This window comes from Eurytemora carolleeae, unplaced genomic scaffold, assembly GCF_000591075.1.
Source record: "Eurytemora carolleeae unplaced genomic scaffold, Eaff_2.0 scaffold220, whole genome shotgun sequence".
Lineage (NCBI taxonomy): Eukaryota > Metazoa > Arthropoda > Copepoda > Calanoida > Temoridae > Eurytemora > Eurytemora carolleeae.
Window position 1 is genome coordinate 239,114 of NW_019396829.1, and position 16,763 is coordinate 255,876.

A 16,763-nucleotide genomic window follows, 5' to 3' on the forward strand; every position below is an offset into this window, starting at 1 on the left:
GAACTGTGCCAGGCTGAGAAACATGATAGTTTGGAGGTTGTATTGAAGAGGTCAGCTGACTATATACTGCAGAAACCAGTTCAGTCTCAATATATCATAACAATAATATAAACTATAATAGATCTATCTATATTCTATGTTATACCAGGGAATTGTTTATTTCCGTTTAAAATTTAAAAATAATAAATTAACATTTCTTTTATGTTTTCTAAACTAGTGTTTTCTTAATAATAAACAAATGTTTTTCCAAAATGTTACAGTTTAGATTGTAATTGTTAAAGATATATCGACTACAGGCTTTCAGAGCGCTTCGCACCCATCTTTTACTTCAACTGTGAACATTTTCTCTTTTTATACAATATAAAACAAAACAAAGAGTTCGCGGATAATGAATAGTTTTTTTATGAAAATCGAATTTAGGCAAATTTTTGAAATTTTGATCATCAATAAAACTTTCCCTGGGGTCATGTGATGTCCCACACAAAATTTGGTCCTGATCGGTTCAACCGTTTTAGCGTTTTTGGATAAATCAGACACCCAGACTAAAGCAAAGTATATAGATACATAGAATATGAATTTACTATATATATATCTACATATTTACATATGATTGTATTTAGATTAGATCCTTTTGATTGGTAAATTAATAATTCTTTTATTAATTTTTCTATTTTGAAAAAGTAATTCTGTAAATTGTGTTTTTGTGATTTTTCAAACAGTGATAACCAGAAAAATTTGGAATAGGAAGACGACACTAAAGCAAAACTGAAATGTATTTCTTGTCAAATAGTTTTACTATTCATTTTTCAAGTTATTTATTTAGTGAAATGAGTCTGTTAACACTGCACAGTTGGCTGTTTCTCTGGTTCACTAGAATATTTAAAGCAATAACTTGAATCTGAAAGTCGTGTTCCTATTCCAGAATTTTCTACTCACCGCAAAGAAACCACAATTAGAATAGTTTCATTCCTATTCTATTCACAAATGGAGATTTTTATCATTGTTGCTCAAACGAAGGGGTTCGTTGCGTGAATAAGGTATTTAAATTGGTGAACTGTCCCTTTAAACTTATCCGATTTTAGAAAACAACATGTCAAATATTCTTGAGAAAAAGAAACTAGAGGAGGCTGAAGAACATGTTCGTCTGGAAAGTTTAATTTTTTATTACTTTTTAATAATTAATAATTATTTTTTGAAATTAAAGATTAGGAAGATAATAATAATATTCGAGAAAAGATTTGAGTTTTTGTCACAAACTCTGATTTTCCAATTCTTATAACTTTGCAACTCGTTTTCCAAGACCTTTGATATTTCAAACTATTAATTCTGTTAAATCAAATAGACTAAGTTTGAAATATCAAAGGTTTACACCGTAAGGTTGCAAAGATATAGGAGTTTGAAAATGCGAGTTTATGGCAAAAACTCAATTCCTTTGATGTGTAAGTCGTAAAATAGCAAATAGCTTTACCAATAGCTAAAATTATTAAGATTGTTAAGTAAAATGAGTTCGTGTACTTTACACAATTGCCGTTCTTCTTATGTTCATTGGACAATTCAAAATAAGAACTTGAGTAATGTCGTCTTTCTTTCTAAAGTTTAAATGAAGATACGTGAAGCATGACGTTGGTGAATAGTTTAAAATGTCTTCTTCCATAGTTTGATAAGTTGTTTAATACTAAAGAGACTAATAACATTATATACATAATATACAGTTACATTATAGTAAAATTGATTTAACAGTAAAATATATGAATTAAACATTGTTTTTAAGAAATAAACTGCATTTAGTCTTTTTCCATATGCATTAGTAAGAAATAGGAGAATTAAAATCATAATTGATAGTTTTATTGATTTCATTATTATTTTATCCCCCACGGTTGGTTATTTCGTTGAACAGGAGATTAAACGATAAATTACTACTTAACCGGGAGTTTTCATGAGGATAATTCTACGCTACGCTACGCTCGTGAGGTTTAGAACCCCAAAAAGGTCTTGGAGGCCCTCGGCTAAGTGGTTTTCCCCTCAATTTAATTATCCTCCCTTAATCTCCCGGTTAAGTAGTAATTAATAGTTATAATATCTCATACAGTATTTGGAAAGAAGACATTAAAAACTACTCACCAACTGTCATGTTTCGTGGGACACCCTGTATATTGCCTATCATCAACACGAAATCTTATTAATGATCGTAACAGTTGAAATGCATTCAAAATAGGGTTTTCTAAAGTATAGATTTTTAATATCATACAAACAAAACCCTTTGACAATTTTTAAAACTAAGATATTTTAGAATTAGACGAATCAAAGTTAAAACTGATTTCATTTCTTTTAACAATCTTAAAATTATAATTTGTTTTTGCTAACCTTAAAAATGTAAATTCAACATAGAACCTTCGAATTTTGAAATTTTGAAAATTAAACCGAACTGTGCCAGGCTGAGAAACATTTAAAAACTGCTCCTTTCAAATTCAAATTCAGGTAATTACTAATTTATCAAATAAAAAAACTTGCAAAAGTTTACATTAAATCAAAACTAAGAATCTGGGAACAAAATGGAGAAAATACGGGGAAAAATGCAGCAATTCTCCAACCAGCTGTTCAGAAATCTGATTTAAATTCTACAGACTAATTTAATTCCTCTTTGATATCCCGTAATGGATATACCCTGCAAGGATATCTTTAAATGAGAATTAAACTTTGGTCCTCAAATTTAAAAGTGCTCACATTGAATATCTTTAGAAAAATGTCTCGGTATTTACCTAGGATCAAACTTACAATTTCCTTTGACCTACAAACATTTAAAGGGACTGTAAGCGTAATTTCAAGTGACCCTCCATGAAAAGATGGTAATGTCTAATTAACATTGGTACCCTTGAAACCTTTATCTTATCAATAATAAAAAAATGTTGTCGTTTTTCTTGGTTTAAAAGTGTTAAATTCTGAGAATTTCAGTTTGTTTTCTTGTCGGAGACAAGTCAATTTTGTAGAGAAACAACAACTGAAATTATCCAGTTTAAAGAAACAAGAACATTGATATCTAAACTTTATCAGATAAAGTGTTTAAGGGTACCGTTGTGAATCGGACATTGCCATCTGTGCATGCAGGGTTACTTAAAATTACACTAACACGCCCTTTAATGCATATTAAATATTGCGATGAACTTAATGGTTCCATTTTCTTGAAAGTTGACCTTGGTTCATTTTTTCTAGAACTTTAAATATATTCTGAGGCCGAATTTAAAGAATTTAAGCCCCGGCTTAAATTTTAGACGCGGCTTAAATATGGTCCGTTCCTCTTAAAATTGTATTCAATGTTTCAAAATTTAAGTCGGCGCTTAATTGAAACCGGTTTTTGGCGGATTTGAGACGCGGCTTAAATTTATTAAATTCGGGCTCTGGACTTTTAATAATCACCTCTCGAAGCTTGTTTAGTTGATTTCAAAACTGCATCAATGTAAAAGTTTGTTTTAATTAAACCATGCAACAAATATGAGATCAAAATAAACAAAAACTATATTTTGACATTGTAAAAGGGTGTAAATTGAAGGCATTTTTTGAGAATAAACATTTTCGAAATTGGTGAATCGTTTGCTTTTGAACTTATAAAAGTTTTAAAAAAGTTTTTTTTAGAGGAACCATGTTTTTACCCATATTAATACCTTCCTACCTTGTCCTGACTATGACCTTAACCTTGACCTTTATTCATATTTAGTCCTGACCTCGAACTTGACCTTGACCTTGACCTTGACCTTGACTTATATTCCTATTTAGTCCTGAATATGACCCAGCAGGTGATGAGTTTGGAAGAGCAGGAACAGCCTACAAAGTTGCCAAGAAATATGAAGAATCTAAGGTATGAAATTGGGGGGAAAGGGACTGACAACCTAATTCAGTGACCAATGACAAAGTTGTATCACAATTCATAATGTACACACTTGAAGCCTCTGACTTAGTAAACATGAGGAAAATATGGTTGTTGTGAGATAGTTCTGGCAATTTTCCTTCCTTTTTTCTGCTGCGTAAATCCACACATTACTTTTAATTTGAAAAAGGATTTTAGAAGGATTCATTCCATCAGTTTTACTTCACAAAGAATTACATGATGCTACCGAGAAATGTAATTTCACTCTGTAAGTAATTACCCATTATTCATTTAAAACAAGCGTGCTACAGAAAAACAAAACTGAGTTGGTGAGATAAAAGCTAAGGCGCTGTGTGACACTTCACAGTAGGCCCGATCTTAACATAAAATACATTTCTTAGTTGTCTGGTATTCTGTACAGTTCTGTAATGTGATGTTTATGTCTAGAAATGTTACTTAAGAGCTGTGGATTGTTATAAAGAAGTGCATCAAGTGTTTCAGGTTAATAAAATTTGAAAAAAATTTAAAAAAACTTAAAAATTTTTTTTATAAAATTTATAACTCATTTTTTTATTTTCAGGCCGGTCGCATGCTTGACAATGCGGTGATGGTGTGTAAAGATGCAAACAAGTAAGAAATAAAACTTATTTTTTAACTAATTATTAGAAAAATCGGTAGACAGTTCCAATCAAGAGATATATAGACCAGGAACCATCATATCGCATGCGTCAAATCTGTGTACTGCAGTACGTGGGAAGAGATCAAAACAAAGAATTGATCATCTTTGAGGGAAAAGGGCCCAAGGGGTGGAATAAAAAATATATTGCTACTGTATTTTCCATATTTACCAAAACCATATGTATTCGCTCTAACTTGATATATTAACTTTAGTCCTTTTCCTTCAACTCCTGTTGGGGCACTGGGTTTGTTTACATTCCTCCCACAGAGTACAGTACATAATATGCGTATATCTGAGTTCGGCGTTCCTGTATATAGTTCCTTGGTTCCAATCAATAATCAATATGATTAACAATTTTTTGCATCCAACTAATAGGCTATCGATATTTTAGAAATAACAAAAGTTTATCGTCAAATATTACTTTGATAACATCTCATAAAACATTGATAGAGTCTCATATCTAAGTGGCTTTTATGAATTATGTCTGATAAGAGTTTCTTTCATGGTTTTCAAGCCGGTTTTTAACTTTTTGGAGAATTTAGAAACATTTTTTTATCACTTTGACATGCAGCTGGAGAAAAAGCTTTTCTGAAGTGATATTTTAATGATTTTTTACGTCTACAACTCAAAATACACATCATTAAGTACTAGCCTCGGAACCCAGCTTTGCCTGGAGAATCAGCCCTAAAATATACTATGAGTTACCAAAAAGAAATGATAAGCAAATCAGTTCAGAGGTTCATGAGTTAGAATCAGATAAATAAACACAGAAAAAAGAGATTGCTATTTAATATATAATGATGACACACATTTGAAAATCGCTCTGAGCTAATTTTTGTTTATTTGAAGACATGAAGACATCTCTGAGTATGCTACAAGGGGTGCTATGATGTTTAGGTAACATTTTTAGAATAAAGAAATAAGACAAAATACAATTTTCAAAATAGAAAAATAAGACTAAATACAATTTTTAAAATAACAACATAAGACAAAATACAATTTTTAAAATAAAACAATAAGACAAGATACAATTTTTAAAATAAAAATAAGACAAGATACAATTTTTAAGATAAAAATAAGACAAAATGCAATTTATAAAATAAAAAAGAAGACAAAATACAATTTAAAAAATAAAAAAATTAGACAAAATACATTTTTAAAATAAAGAAATAATACAAAATACAATTTTTAGAAAAAAACATAAGACAAAATACAATTTTTAAAATAAAAAAATAAGACAAAATACAATTTCTATCATAAAAAATATGACAAAATACAAATTTTTAAATGAAGTAATTGACAAAATACAATTTTTAGAATAATAAATTAAGACAAATACAATTTTCAAAATAAAAAAAATAAGACAAAATACAATTAATAAAATAAAAAAAGACAAAATACAATTTATGACATAAAAAAATAAGACAAGTACAATTTATAAAATAAAGAAATAAGATAAAATACAATTTTTAAAATAAAAAAAATAAATCAAATAAAATTTATAAGATACAAAAATAAGACAAAATACAATTTTTAAAATAAAAAATAAGACGAAATACAATTCATAAAATAAAAAATAAGACAAAATACAATTTTTAACATAAAAAAACCACTGCAAACCAAGATGTGTATGCTCTCATGCAAAAATCGAGCAGCGTTTTGCCTTTTAATCCTTTTAAAGGAATTAAGTCTTTGCCACAAAATCTGATTTTTTAATCCCATTTCTTTCCAGCCCATTGTCGTAGATCTTAGCTATTTCAAAATTTGAATTACGTTAAATATAAAACTCTAAGTTTGTAATATCAAAGGTTTAAACCATTAATATATCGCAAAGATATAAAAATTTGAAAATTTATGTTTGTGACAAAAACTCAATTCTTTTAGGATAGATACAAGACTTGTGCAGTTTAATAATTTATATGCCTAGGGATACACAAGTCGCTTATTGAAACAAGGCAAAATACAGTGAAACCACTAAAACTGAAGACAAAGAACGACGACATGTAGACAATATTTTGTGTTTTTAAACTTAAAAATACACCAGTAGCTTAAAAATATTTTTTTTAATGATGTTCGTTGAACTAAGGTTGTTCCACGTTATTTTGGAAATCACTGTATCATGATAATTATTTTATTTTAGAACAGTAAATAAGCCCGAGGCTGCACTAAGTTTACTAGAGAAAGCAGCAAAAATTATTGAAAAATCGAGACCAGAAGATGCTATAGGTAATAGGCACAATAATAATTTGTAACTTTTACAGAGAAATCTCAACTTGAAATAATCAATTTTCAAAAGAAAACATGGTCATATTTTATAATTATTAGATAAGCAGAGAATCAATTAAAATTGCAAGCCCTGTCCCTTTCTATGTTTTTTTTTCATTAAAGGAGAGACTGGCTGGGTAATGCAGTTGAACCGAGAGTGAAGTATTATTGAGAAAATTTTATGATTTACTTGATACCAATGAAACATTTTTCCGGTGTATGTTAATGAAGTAAGAGCGTACACTTAAATGTAAAATTTCAAAAGAAGGAATGGTTTCTAGAAGAAACAAATTTTCTGTTAAGTAACATATTTCTCGAAAGAAATTGTCGATAAAAGCAATGGGAAAATCCATTATTCTGGAAGTTTTCATTATTTATTAAATTATTTTCAGATTTCTTCAAATGTTGTCTTAGCAATGAAAAATCAGGAACTATGCTGGAGACGTTTTGAAACAATAAATATTAAAGAAATAGGACTAAAAAATTATCTTTTCGATGATGTGAGTGAAATATTATTTTCTCAACTTCTTCCTATACATGTCATTAGATTAAAGAATAATTTTTGTACCATACATATATAGATATACATATATATATATATATATATATACCCATTGTGTATAATACCTAATGTTGCTGCCATCTATCTATCTATCTAGGTTTATATGAGAAGGCAGCTGAAACTGTAAGTGTAGAGGATAGACCTAATGTAGCTGCCGACCATATGGGGAAGGCGGGCAGGTAGATAAAAGATAAAAGGGATTGTATAAAGGTATAGTATGAAGGCATAGTATAAAGGTATTGTATAAAGAGATTGTATGAAGGAATGTATAAAGGGATTGTATAAAGGTATTGTATAAAGAGATTGTATAAAGGTATTGTATAAAGGTATTGTATGAAGGGATGGAATAAAGGTATAGTATGAAAGCATAGTATAAAGGTATTGTAAAAAGAGATTGTATAAAGTATTGTATAAAGGGTTTGTATAAAGGTATTGTATAAAGGTATTGTATGAAGGGATTGTATAAAGGTATTGTATAAAGGGATTGTATAGAGGTATTGTATAAAGGTATTGTATGAAGGGATTGTATAAAGGGATTGTATAAAGGTATAGTATAAAGGTATTGTATGAAGGTATAGTATAAAGGTATTGTATAAAGGTATTGTATGAAGGTATTGTATAAAGGTATTGTATAAAGGGATTGTATAAAGGTATTGCATTAACGGATTGTATAAAGGGATTGTATAAAGGGATTGTTTAAAGGGATTGTATAAAGGTATTGTATTAACGGATCGTATACAGGGATTGTATAAGGGGATTGTATAAAGGTATTGTATAAAGGTATTATATAAATGGATTGTATAAAGGTATTGTATAATGGGATTGTATAAAGGTATTGTATAAAGGTATTGTATAAAGGTATTATATAAAGGTATTATATAAAGGTATTGTATAAAGGCATTGTATAAAGGTATTGTATAAAGGGATTGTATAAAGGTATTGTATTGATTGTATAAAGGGATTGTATAAAGGGATTGTATAAAGGTGTTGTATAAAGGTATTGTATAAAGGTATTGTATAAAGGGATTGTATAAAAGGAGTGCATAAAGGTATTGTATAAAGGGATTGCATAAAAGGATTGTATAAAGTTATTGTATAAAGGTATTGTATAAACGGATTGTTATAAAGATATTGTATAAAGGTATTGTATGAAGGGATTGCATAAAGGGATTGTTTAAAGGTATTGTATATAGGTATTGTATATAGGTATTGTATAAAGGTATTGTATAAAGGTATTGTATAAAGGGGATTGTATAAAAGGATTGTATAAAAAGGATTATCATTTGTTCTGGTTTTCCCTTAGGAAGGTTCATTTTAACTTCAGATTTCTAAGTGAGCTTTTCAATGACTTAAAAATCAGAAAAACCTAAATAATGTCAAGTTTACAGATTTCCATATTTGTTCTCTATTATTCATGTAGAATCTGTGTTCGACTAAAGGCCTGGGATCGGGCTATACCTTGTTTACGGTAAGCATCTTTTTTATTCCTTCTTCAGTAGAATGTTTTTAAAGGTTATTTTCAATTTAAAACACAATGTTGATAAATAAGAGACTTTTCTGACAATTTGAAATCTAAAACAAATAGATTGATACGTCACGCACCTCTGACCCTTTAGTAAAAGTAAATCCAACCTAAAGTCTGAACGCATCAACCTTGTTGCACCGGCTAGTTCTATTGAGAGTCTGCTTTATTTACCCAATGTCCGGGCGACACAGTACAAACTGGGACCGGAAAATTTGATCCGGCTCGGAAATTCAAATGTACTACGGCTGCCATAGAGTAATAAAAACGAAGAGGTAAAGCTAATGTACACAACCGACCTTTATATTAATTAATCAATAGAGTGGTCGGTTGTGTACATCACGATATGTTTTACGTTTCTAACACTGTACACTTGTTTATAGAGTGATCGTATTTCGAAAGGGGGGTTTTATGAAATTGACCAATTTTTATATTTTCTTTCTTTTTTTAAATTGAATTCGAGGATGTTGACTGCAAACATTTGACAATTTTCAAATTTGTAGGTTTTCAATTTTTAGCTAAAAGTTCTGTCAAAACTATTAAGTTTATATGGGCATGCCTTTAGCTTAAAACTTAAACAACATTCGTATTTACAACATTTTCATTCTTTCTTCTCTTCAACTCATCTTAAGGGAGGGGGTGCTTGCCCCCCATTGCCACCCCTAGTTGCGCGCCTGTTATTCTCAAGAAATATATAGACCAGGAACCGCCATATCTGATGCGTCAAATTTGTGAACTGCAGTGGGAGGCGATCAAAACAAAGAATTCAGTCATCAATTACGAGGGGGGGGGTGAAATAAAGTATATTGCTATCGTAGACACGAATACTGATTATAAAACGAAAGAATATTTGTTACTTGAGAGTATATGCTTTAAAGACAGGAGAGGGAAATAGTCTGTTTTAGTGTTCTGACATTATTTTTACTTTTTTCCTTAAAGATTACATTGAGTTTTTTCAGTCTACTGAAAAATCTAACATTTTCAAAAAGTTTAATAACTGCCCGAGGCCATCGATTGCTTATTGCAGCAAAAGCTGAAATTGTATTTTCGATTGGATCTCGACCTCTATCTCTCCATGTATTTTTTGAAATATTTTCTCTTATTTCTCAACTTCTATCCAATTACAGTTTGTTTTATCCTCACTGCCTCTGACAAGGCCGGGAACTTTTGTGCTGAGTTTTTTGGCAATAAATCCACATAAATATATAAGTGCTTGTTTAGAGGACTTTATTTGTGCTGAATTGTCCGCACTCAAAGGATGTAAACCTCGGGAGGAAGGATTTTAACCTTGGGAGGAAGGATTTAAACATTGAGAGGAAAGATTTTAAATTTTAAAAGAAAGTTAAACCTCGGAAACAAGAGCCCGGTTTCTTTGTCGAGATGTAACTTGCTTTGACTCTGACTATGATTTGAGATCATAGCTACAAGGTTAGATTTCAGATCACAGTCAAAGCTCATTCATAAGTCAAAATTTTGAGGTTGGATTTAGTATGATTTTAGATCTAGTCAAAGTACATGTAATTTGTTTTATGAATCCAATCTAAGCTGCTCTGACTATGATTTGATGACAGCTGGCCTTCCTAACTGACAGCAAAATATAAAATTTAGTGTTGCATTGATATTTTCTCGACCCCTTTAAAAGTCGCCTTTGATTTTTGGCCTTAAAATTGTACATAAAATGATTGATAAATTAGATAGATGGATAGACTAATAAAAACATAAATAGATAGATAGAGATAAAAGATGAAGAAAAAAAAGAGAATAACAGAATTAATCTTTAAAAGGAAATATCTGATAAAAAGGTTTATTTTTGTTTTTAAAAAATCTGTTTTTTAGTATTCAAAATAAAAATAAATATTCTTAAGAAAATTTTGATTTTTTATCTTAAAAAGTATTTTTTAGAAAATATTTTTTTTAATTTATTAGTTAAAAAATTAAAAAAATATCTTTTTAAAAAAATATTATTTTTAAGTTTTTTTAAAAAATCTTTTTTCTGAACTATGCATCTTGGCATATTATTTCTGGTCTCTCTTTTCATGGTTTGCAATTTTAGTAGTTTTAATGTCTGCTTATTTGTACCCAAAATCCTGTGAAAACCTAAAAATGGCAAATAGTTTGTTCCCATTTGCTGTGATTTAGCTGTGAAGTCGAAGCTAAATCCAACCTCAGGTGTGATTTCCATCAGCTGATATTTAGCTATGATTTAACTCCGACTTCAGATCTAACCTAAGCTTTGATCTTGCTCTGATTTTGGACTAACAAATAAAAAATCATAGCTTTATAAGCTAGGAAGTCGCAGCTAAATCATAGCTAGATCCGGACAAAGAAACCGGGCTAAGGATAAGTGGGAATCTTTTTACCTTGCTTCTCCTTTATATTTGAACAAATCTCACTGAGCATGAATAAATTTTCCATATTGATCTGAAACCCAAAAATCATATTTAAATAAATAATTTGTTTTTCAGTGTTTGTTTAATCCTTTCTCTTCAACTGCTGTGGGGGCACTGCCACTGGATTTGTTTACATTCCTCCCACAGTGTACATGCACAATTTGCGTATATCTGAGTTGGGCGTTCCTGGTCTTATATTTGTTGGTTATTCTGTTTTGGTATTTTGAAAAACTCACATTTTTACAAGAAGAATTGTTTGTGCACTTTTTCACGATGCAAATTTTGGTCATACGTTTATTAACATAAAGAAGCAACTGAACTGGAATGTACTGCAGTATACAATCATGTGTTCACAATACAAATTAAATGTCTATCTTATTATCGATACTAATGTTCAATTATCTACTATTTGAAACCCCAAAGAAACACGATGACACTCTATACAATTGTTCACGTACTTTGGGGTACGATAGTTTGGCCACTAGATGTCTCTCGTAAGAACTATCTATCCATAGAGAATAGAATATATAGAGAGGAATTAAAAGAATCTCTCGGTATGAATTTTTTCAGTATGTGTCCTCCCTAAACAACAGCCCTTGTACGCCCCTGGTATCTATCTATCAGATAAGAATTTTGCGTGAGACACCTAGCGGCCAAACTATCGTCCCCCAAAGTACACGGCCACTGTTTAAACATTATTATGGAGAGAACGGGCTCAGTGTTAGATAAGTTTACATATCGTGATGTAAACAACCGACCAATCTATTAATTAATTAATATGGAGGTCAGTTGTGTACATCTGAGGTAAGCTTTACCTCTTCGTTTTATTACTCTTTGACGGCTGCTGGTGATGTTTATTAATACAAGTTTTTACAATTGTTAAACTATAGGGGAACAATTAGAAAAGAGCGTTTAAACTTTAAAAATATTGAATAATCTTTATGGTTGTCTAGATCTGATTTCCTTTACAAAGGATTACAAATACTATCCCTTTATAGCAATTTGAAGTTTAAAAAGATTAAAACTTTACGTTTTAAATATTTAAATGTTTGCCAATGCTAAAGTATACTTCAGAAACGTAAATGATTGTTGAACAATTTGTTTACAAACTGTGTTTACAGTCGTATATCGTCTGATTTCTTATATTTTTTGATATTATTTAGTGCAGAAGTTAATTATAGAAAAGAAGGAGGAAGTTCACCGGCCCAGGTAAAAAAAAGATATGAAAATAGCCAAATTTTAACTTGTTTTTCAATAATGATTTTACATTGTAATATCTCTGCCATCTCAGAACCTTGGGGATTTTGAAAGCTTTACTAAATTCGTACTGCACTCTAAACTAAGCTAATGGGATAGGTCAAATAGGGCTATGAATCATTCGTTAAAGATTGTTAACATAAAAATCGTTTTTATGAAAACGAGTGTTTTCAAAAACGATCGTTATTCGTTTTCTAAAAGTTCAAAAAGAATGGATCGTTTTTGAAAATGATCGTTTTTGTAAACGATTAAAAAACGAAACAAAAAACGATCGTTTAACGATCATTTTCAAAAATGATTAACAACCCTACCACCTGTGATAGGCTGGGTACTGTAAACAGTCTGACCAAGCGATGAATTGGTTGAAACCAAGCAGGCCCGCGTATGATATGATCAGTCCGGTATTTGCTGTGTACGACTACTGGCATTTGTAGAAGGGGTTGGCCTGGTTCAAATTTAAATTGACCCTAGTCCACCTGGACCAGTCCGACCCTATTTTTGTACTGTATTGGAATTAATTCCGGGAAATGTTAAATAAAATCTTGAAGATAATTTTAATAAAGGCAGTAATGGGGTTATTGTTGATTGAGCTGATGAAAGGCGACAGAGTAGCAGCTGAGAAGGTAAATTCTATTTTTTGGTAAAAAGTCCCTTTAAACATACATTCTTTTTGTCAAAAACAGTCCCTTTAACATGCATTCTTTTTTCAAAAACAGTCCCTTTTGACATACATTCTTTATTCAAGAACCTTCCTTTTGACATACATTCTTTATTCAAGAACAGTCCCTTTAAACATAGATTCTTCTTTCAAGAACAGCCCCTTTAAACATACATTCTTATTTCAAGAACAGTCCTTTTAAACATACATTCTTTATTCAAGAACAGCCCCTTTAAACATACATTCTTTGTTCAAGAACAGGCCCATTAAACATACATTCTTTGTTCAAGAACAGGCCCATTAAACATACATTCTTTATTCAAGAACAGCCCCTGTAAACATACATTCTTTGTTCAAGAACAGGCCCATTAAACATACATTCTTTATTCAAGAACAGTCCCTTTAAACGTACATTCTTTATTCAAGAAAAGTCCTTTTAAGCATACATTCTGTTATTTATGAATTTGTGACCTCGTAGCTCCTCCAGCTTTGATATTATGTACAAGTATAAGAACAGCAGGCATATCTCAGGCATATTTCAACGTGCTTTTACTTTAGTTTGGCGTGATCAATTTAATATTTAACGTGCTTATACTTTAGTTTGCCGTGATCAATTTAATATTTAAATTTTAACGTGCTTCTACTTTTAGTTACCGTGATCAATTTAATATTTAAATTTTAACGTGCTTCTACTTTTAGTTACCGTGATCAATTTAATACTTAAATTTTAACATGCTTCTACTTTAGTTTGCTGTGATCAATTTAACATTTAACATGATTATACTTTAGTTTGCCGCGATCAATTAAATATTTAAATTTTAACGTGCTTCTACTTTAGTTTGCCGTGATCAATTAAAAATTCAAATTTTAACGTGCTAATACTTTAGTTTGCCGTGATCAATTAAATATTTAAATTTTAACGTGCTTCTACTTTAGTTTGCCGTGATCAATTAAAAATTTAAATTTTAACGTGCAGCTACTTTATTTTGCCATGATCAATTAAATATTTAAATTTTAATGTACTTCTACTTTAGTTTGCCATGATCAATTAAATATTTAAATTTTAACGTGCTTATACTTTGATTTGCCGTGATCAATTAAAAATTTAAATTTTAACATGCTGCTACTTTAGTTTGCCATGATCAATTAAATATTTAAATTTTAATGTACTTCTACTTTAGTTTGCCGTGATCAATTAAATATTTAAATTTTAACGTGCTAATACTTTAGTTTGCCGTGATCAATTAAATATTTAAATTTTAACGTGCTGCTACTTTTGTTTGTTGTGATCAATTAAATATTTAAATTTTGAAGTGCTTCTACTTTAGTTTGAACATGATAAATTAAATATTTGAATTTAACGTGATGCTACTTTAGTTTGCCGTAATCAATTAAATATTTAAATTTTAACGTGCTTTTACTTTTGGTTACCGTGATGAATTAAATATTTAAATTTTAACGTGCTTCTACTTTAGTTTGCCGTGATCAATTAAATATTTAAAGGTTTGGCGTGAACTTGGAGCGTGGTGTGATGGAGAACATACAAGGAATAATATTTGTAAAAAAAGTCCATATTCTGAATTCAAACAGGGGCTAATTATTATCTTAGAATTTAATAATTTTCTAAATCATTCATCTTTTAGCCGGATATTTTAGAGCTTTCATATTTCAAACTAAGAATTCTGCCAAATCAAAAATAGTCAAAGTTTGAATTATTTAAAAAATTCAAAATTAGATTGCAAATATTTTTAGATAAAAAAAGTTTGTGGCGATTTAGTTCTTTAAAGAAATCTTGTACATTTATAGTTTAAAGGAATTGAGTCTTTGCCACAAACTTAAGTATTCAAATTTCGAAATCTGTGCAACCTGATTGTGTGAACCATATTTCAAACTCAAAATTTTGAACAGAATTTATCATTTGAAATACTGAATGTCCAGGACATTGGGTTGCTAGGATACCAGGGATTAGAAAATCAGAGTTTGTGGCAAAGACTGAGTTCCTTTCAATATTTTTATATCTTTGAAAAATATTTTGATTAGAGCTGTTCAAAATATCATTGAAGGTTATGATAATCAGGTATAAAATTATCTGTTCAAACTTTTTTTCTTTTGCCACCTTTTAGGCGTATTTTTCTACAATATATTTACAAGGATATTTATAGTTTTGAAAAAGATAAGCGTTGTTTTGCGCACATTTTTTTTTCGATTTTAACACATTTTAGTTAAAAGAAAAATGTAACACAAATTTATCCTTAAAAAAATCCGAAAAATACTGATCTGTTAAAATTGATGCATTTATCGTAATTCTTGCTCTTTTTTATGACGATATATAATTGCAGATTTCAACTTTTAATATTTTGCAGAATTTTTGTCATATCTTTTCAATTAGCCATATATCTACATACATATCTATCTATCTACATACATATCTACAGGGTGTCCCACGAAACATGACAGTATGCAGGACGACTTGAATGTCGTCTTGATTATTGATATAATTTGCTGCGTTTACTTGTCAATCTAATTTTAGAAGTAAATTTCTAGAGATAATAACAAAATTTCCCTTGTCCTGCCATTTCCAAAATGTGGTCTGCCTTTTTTGTGCTTTCAATATTGCCCGAGATATGAAGAATTTCGTTCAGATTTCGACAATTTTGCTTTTATTTAACAAAATTGAAATCTGAACCAAACTCTTTATATCTCCGGTAATATTGAAAGCACAAAAAACGCAGACCACTTTTTGGAAATGCCAGGGCTAGGAGAATTATGTGATAATTGTTTCAAGAATCATGCACGTTAAAGTAGATAGAAGACTAAATGTCACAAATAAATTCAAATACCAAAGACGACTTTCAAGTCGTCTTCCTATTGTCATGTTTCGTGGGACACCCTGTATCTATCTAGGATGCTGAAATGGTGAGTGCGGGATTAGATTCCCCCGCCATAAAAAACTTGGATCTTGATTTTTCAAGGTAAATAGTTTGTGGCCAGAAATTAAGAATATCTCATTTATCCTTATTCACTTGATCACTTGATCAGACAAAAGTTATAGAAACTGTAGTATATCACATTACTAGAGAATTACGTAGTTACATATCAAATTACCTGTACAGTTGTGTCATTATTAATGTTGGAAACAAATAATAAAAACGTTTTCTTCTAGATTGGCCCGGGAATTGCCGCGTCCAAGTGGATCTGGCGGAACAAACCAAGATGGCGGTGAGGAAGACGACGGGAATGAACTTGGTGGGCTTTGCTAGTACTTTGTTTTTTAACCTTGCGAGATTTTCTTGTATTTTGTATGTCCTTCATTTTCAGATAATTTATTAAAGGCAAGTTTTAGCAATGGTCTTCCCAAGGATGCAATACACTTTTTTGTTTAATTTATACAGCTATTGTATAATGTATATAGCTATTGTACACAGCTATTGTATATAGCTAGTTGTTGTGAGCGAAGTTGCCAAAATCACAAAAAATTACATTTGTTGAATTTCTTTTTTTTCTGAATAAATAACACAAGACGATGATAAATTCATTTTAATAAGAGTTATTTTTAGAATTTTCTTTC

General features: G+C 30.1%; 1 protein-coding gene across 2 annotated transcripts; it reads left to right on the plus strand.

Moving 5' to 3' along the window:
- The first annotated feature begins 958 nt into the window (after positions 1 to 958).
- LOC111709143 (gamma-soluble NSF attachment protein) lies at positions 959 to 16,719 on the plus strand. 2 transcript variants are annotated; one of them, XM_023482750.1, is made up of 15 exons: positions 959 to 1,147; positions 2,435 to 2,478; positions 3,772 to 3,853; positions 4,310 to 4,363; positions 4,443 to 4,492; positions 5,391 to 5,438; positions 6,682 to 6,767; positions 7,466 to 7,547; positions 8,789 to 8,836; positions 12,444 to 12,489; positions 13,101 to 13,160; positions 14,699 to 14,742; positions 15,236 to 15,272; positions 16,100 to 16,167; positions 16,359 to 16,719. In XM_023482750.1, the coding sequence occupies exons 1-15, from the start codon at positions 1,091 to 1,093 to the stop codon at positions 16,453 to 16,455; spliced, it is 903 nt and encodes a 300-aa protein (XP_023338518.1). In that variant the 5' UTR covers positions 959 to 1,090; the 3' UTR covers positions 16,456 to 16,719. The 2 variants fall into 2 exon arrangements, with proteins under 2 accessions (XP_023338518.1, XP_023338519.1); XM_023482751.1 differs by lacking the exons at positions 959 to 1,147; positions 2,435 to 2,478 and adding an exon at positions 2,575 to 2,751.
- The last annotated feature ends 44 nt before the right edge of the window (positions 16,720 to 16,763 follow it).

Coding starts and splice junctions, on each gene's coding strand:
- LOC111709143 (XM_023482750.1), top strand. CDS start 1,091: ATGTCAAATATTCTTGAGAAAAAGAAACTAGAGGAGGCTGAAGAACAT. Junction 2,479..3,771: donor CCTTTCAAATTCAAATTCAG/GTAATTACTAAT, acceptor ATTCCTATTTAG/TCCTGAATATGACCCAGCAG. Junction 14,743..15,235: donor TGTGATGGAGAACATACAAG/GAATAATATTTG, acceptor TATTTTGATTAG/AGCTGTTCAAAATATCATTG.